Source organism: Sinocyclocheilus grahami, unplaced genomic scaffold (genome assembly GCF_001515645.1).
Source record: "Sinocyclocheilus grahami isolate Dianchi unplaced genomic scaffold, SAMN03320097.WGS_v1.1 scaffold1067.1, whole genome shotgun sequence".
Taxonomy (NCBI): domain Eukaryota; kingdom Metazoa; phylum Chordata; class Actinopteri; order Cypriniformes; family Cyprinidae; genus Sinocyclocheilus; species Sinocyclocheilus grahami.
This window is the reverse complement of record NW_015506246.1, coordinates 322,806-327,409: the sequence shown is the minus strand read 5'-3', so window position 1 is coordinate 327,409 and position 4,604 is coordinate 322,806. Positions and strand designations below refer to the sequence as shown.

The 4,604-nt window shown below is 37.4% G+C and overlaps 1 protein-coding gene across 2 annotated transcripts in view; it reads left to right on the top strand.

Annotated features, from left to right (window-relative positions):
- The window catches only part of LOC107566288 (protein YIF1B), a 6,021-nt gene extending 1,417 nt beyond the window's left edge, over positions 1-4,604 (top strand). For both annotated transcript variants that reach the window (XM_016251686.1, XM_016251685.1), the window contains exons 4-8: positions 1,144-1,222; positions 1,332-1,389; positions 2,260-2,415; positions 2,917-3,010; positions 3,938-4,604. In XM_016251686.1, the coding sequence (XP_016107172.1) occupies positions 1,144-1,222; positions 1,332-1,389; positions 2,260-2,415; positions 2,917-3,010; positions 3,938-4,093 (543 nt within the window). In that variant the 3' untranslated portion in view covers positions 4,094-4,604. The remainder of the gene's footprint in view (positions 1-1,143; positions 1,223-1,331; positions 1,390-2,259; positions 2,416-2,916; positions 3,011-3,937) is intronic.

Below are 4,604 nucleotides of genomic sequence, written 5' to 3'. Positions count from 1 at the left end.
GGTCAGTGTGGATATTGTGGATGAGTTCTTCTGTGTCATCACGTTCTATTAGTGAACTTTCACGCTTCGTAACACATACAGCTGTTCCCTCACCGCAGTGCAACAGTGAAAAGGGACCCGTTTCAAACAGTGTCGCGTTCCCAACGTTGTTTAAGCGACATACACCGGTATTGCGGTATTTAAAAAATTCATATCATAAAAATAAACACCGGTATGGACCGGTATACCGCCCAGCACTAAACCGAATGTAATGTCTTTTGGACACTTAATTGCTTGTTATTTGCAAAATGTGTTATAGTTTACATTTATTTTAAATGCATAATTAGTTGAACTTTTAAATTTTTTTTATTAGTTTTTTTTACCCACTTTAGTAGGACTTCAGTACATCTTCATAAGCAATTTCTTAATGACTTCTATTATCTTTGAAATATGGTTAAAGTTACTGCTGAATGCACTGATGGGCATTTATGATCAACTCAAGTATACTTGAATGTCATTTCTATTGAAACTTATGTCATGCATTTCGGTACATTTGTAATGATGAAGTTGCAATTTAGTACATTTAACATATATTAACTTTAAATGTAATATTGAATGACACGCTATAGTTTAAAAAAGTACTTGTGTTGTTAGACAACACATCAAACTAAGTGTACTTTAAAGCATGACTTTTTAAAAAGATTATTAAAAACATGACTTAAATTTTTTTTTATTTGACATTATTACAAAGTGCACATTTTAAAAGCTTACTTAAGTGCGTTAAGAAACAGGTACACTTCAGTGGCATTTTATGCCATTGCTATTATATCATCTGCAAGTAGTTTTTAAAAATAAAATGTACTTTTAAGATTTGAAGTACACTACAAGTGCACATTCAGTACAATTAAGCACACTACTTTTTCACAAGGACCAAGCCACTGTATTTACTGGATAGTTGAGGATATGATTTAGTCATGTAAAGAGATGGTATGTTTAAAAATCACAACAAAGGAGACGTTTTGACGACTCTTTTTATGACCAGGGTCTGTCAAGCTCCAAAAATGTTATATAGCTCTCACAAGTCCTATGGACTTCAGAGGTGCCTTTCTTTGTTGATTGATTCGTGTCTGGATGAATGTCTGTGTGATGTCCTGCTCTCTGCAGAACTGGGAGGTGAGCTATCAGCAGGACACACCAGTCGCCCCGCGGTTTGATATCAACGCCCCTGACCTGTACATTCCCGGTATGACCCATAGGTTTCAGTTCATGAATTTTGATGCAGATGCTGTTATTGTGCATTCATGGGAAATGTATTACATGCATGTGTATGTGTTTGTGTTGTGACTCCGCAGTGATGGGGTTCATTACGTACGTCCTGGTAGCAGGACTGGCTCTGGGCACACAGAACCGGTAAGAGCTCTGGACGCTTCTCCACCGATGCTACTGTGAGAATGTATGACCTCTGACCCACCATTGCCCTGCTGTTATTGGACACATTCATCACACAACACACAGCACTATGCTAGCCGGTAAAGATTTGCCCTTGAGCCCCTTAAAAAGAACTTCAAAAATGGGGATTTTTGTCTCACTGATAACATTTTTAGTTTCACCATTTAACTTCCAAATAATGCGTTCATGCACACTCCTTCGATTTGACTTACTGTGAATGCTTAAAGAATGATTGCAATGCACCATACAGTAAAACTTCAATGTGACATTAGTGCACTTTTTAAAAGTCTACTTAAGTGTGTAAAGAAACAGGCATGGAATTGTCTCTCTTCAGTTGCCTTTTATTTCATTAATATTATATTATCTGCAAGTACAGTTTTACAAACATATTTTTACCATTTGAAGGACACTACAAGTGCAAATTTAACACATAATTAAGCACACTTCTTCTGAAGAATCTGAACGATCAAACCACTGTATTTACTTCATGTTTACAGGAAAGCTGTAAAAAGAGCAATGCGATTTTGACTTTGATTTCTAAGCAGCATCAATATGCGCTATTAAATGCCCAGCTCAGATGATTAACAATCACTATATCATTCTTTTTTTACTAACTCATGATGCTTGGTTTATAAGATGTGTTTTAATGATGCATGAGTTTCACAGGAAAAGGAGGAGATTCGGAGACTTCCTGCAATTGTCCTGCAAAAATAAATAACATTTCTCACCATAAAAATAGCCACAGAAGCTGGCACGGCGTTAAACACAAGCAAACGAACTCTGTTTTTGCTTGTTAATGACTTTTGCTCTGCCTGATTTTCTTGTTTCCAGGTTTTCTCCAGAGATCTTGGGCATTCAGGCCAGCTCGGCGCTGGTGTGGCTCATCATTGAGGTTTTGGCTGTTCTTCTCAGTCTGTATCTGGTAACGGTTAACACTGACCTCACCACCATCGACCTGGTGGCCTTTTCTGGATACAAATATGTTGGGTACGGCCTTTAGTTACTCCGTTTGTTCCCCTAGACTTGCAACAATTTTATAATTATAACACCGGTATCAATGTTCAGACTGGTCCTGACAGTGTTTTGGACTCTCGTGGTGCTATTGGGTAGTCTTTGAAATGTTATTTTGTGTATCTTAACTAAATAAGTTAATTCACATGCTTCTAAAGGATTCGTTCAACCAGAAATGAAGGACTGTGCGTTATTTATGGCTATTCTATTTGTTATTAATAGAGGAGCTGTTGTTAAGTTTCATTCGTATTGTTTCTTACTTTAAGTCAGTGTATAATTTCATACCAGTGTTATCCTCCTATCACTGCAATAATATTACTTATAATATTAATTGCCAGCTGTGTATTCAAACAAAGTCCTTGATTGAAAAAAAAAAAAACGTACACACTTTGAATGTGTGTTTAATGAATTGCATACAACGTAAATTCTTCAAAGCAAACACCATTGTGTGAATTCTTGCTGTGTTTGTCTGCTCAGGATGTTTGTGGGAGTGTTAGCAGGACTTCTGTTCGGCCGGATGGGATATTACCTCTCGCTGCTCTGGTGCTGCGTCTCTATTTTTGTTTTTACGGTGCGTATTGAAAGATACGGTGCTGTCATTTCAAAGTGAAGCATTATGTTCTTCAGGATGCTGTTCATACGGCTCTGATTTGACTGAGCATTACACACTGCCTTCTGCGGAGGCGGAGCTTAGCCACACTATTACATCACAGACTAGAACATCCCACAAGCTGTGGTTTTGGCAGACTGCCTTCAATATAAGCAGTTTTTAGACTAACGGCTGAGTTCTGAAACTTACAGGATGTTTTTAAAGTGCAATTATTTGATATCTATAATCCAAAAAATACCCTTACACCACACACTGTGACTGCTCAAGGACTTTACTGTTTATGTAGCTCTCTTTATCATTTTTTTTCATTTATTAAAAAAACAAAAAATACAAACTTCCAAGTGGAAGGAAAGAAATGTCCAAAATAATGATTTATATCTGATCAATATCTGATTTTGTTTAGTTAATTGGAAATAAAAAAATAAAAAAAAGTTTTTACTAGCCCGATCCAAACCACATTTATATGTGGACCATAATCTGATTTATTATTATTATTTTAGATTAATTTATCAGGGTTGCATTACATTTATCAAAAGTGACAGTAAAGGCATTTATAATGTTGCAAAATATTTTTATTTCAAATACATGCTGTTCTTGTCCGCTGTTCTTGCTATTTAACAAGGAATCCTGAAAAATAAAATGTCACTGTTCCCATAAAAACATAAAGCAATAAGCCCCGTGAAGCCGTGGTTTACAGTGAATTTATCGCAGCTAAGGGGCATTGTTAGGTACGAATTTACCCCCTTAGCTGTTATAAATTCACTGTAACCCACGGCTTCACGGGGCTTATTGCTTTTATAAAACAGTTATTCCATGTACATAGTCAGGTTTCACAAAATAAAACAGAAAAAAAAGATGTGATGGTTCTTGTCTGTGTTTGGGTGACAGATTCGCACAATGCGGCTAAAGATCCTGTCTGAAGCGGCCGCAGAGGGTCGGTTAGTGCGAGGAGCCAGAAACCAGCTGCGCATGTACCTGACGATGGCCATCGCTGCGGCGCAGCCCGTCTTCATGTACTGGCTGACCTTTCATCTGGTCAGATAAGAGCCGCGGGTGTCTAGAGGACCAGCCGTATCGTTTGTACCGCAGCAGTCACAGACGTCTCTAGAGACATGAGCCTATTGCACACACATAATAAACCAATGGACACAGCTTCACAGCACAATACGAATGATCTGAACTGTAATTGCCCAGCTGGCTTTTGTATGTCTTTGGTTTGGACATTTCTAAGAGTTTCTGTTGGCTTTTTTGTATAATGTACAGTGTGATTGTATTTTTTAAATGTAGAACTGTGTTTATGTTTGCAAACAAAGGTCGTTGTCTGGATGCTGTGGCTTGAGAAACATGTATGTGGCTGTGAAACGGGCTCTGTGTGATGTGTGTTGATTTCTTTTAAACCAGTAAAGCAATCTCTCCTTCTTGTCAGATGCATAAAGATACAGTCTTAAGGTTAGATGTCTCATTAAAAAAAAAATGAATTTGCCGCATACATTTCAGGGTCAGTTGCAGGTTTATTCTTTCATAATTTGTAAATGAAATAAATGCTTGTTCCCAA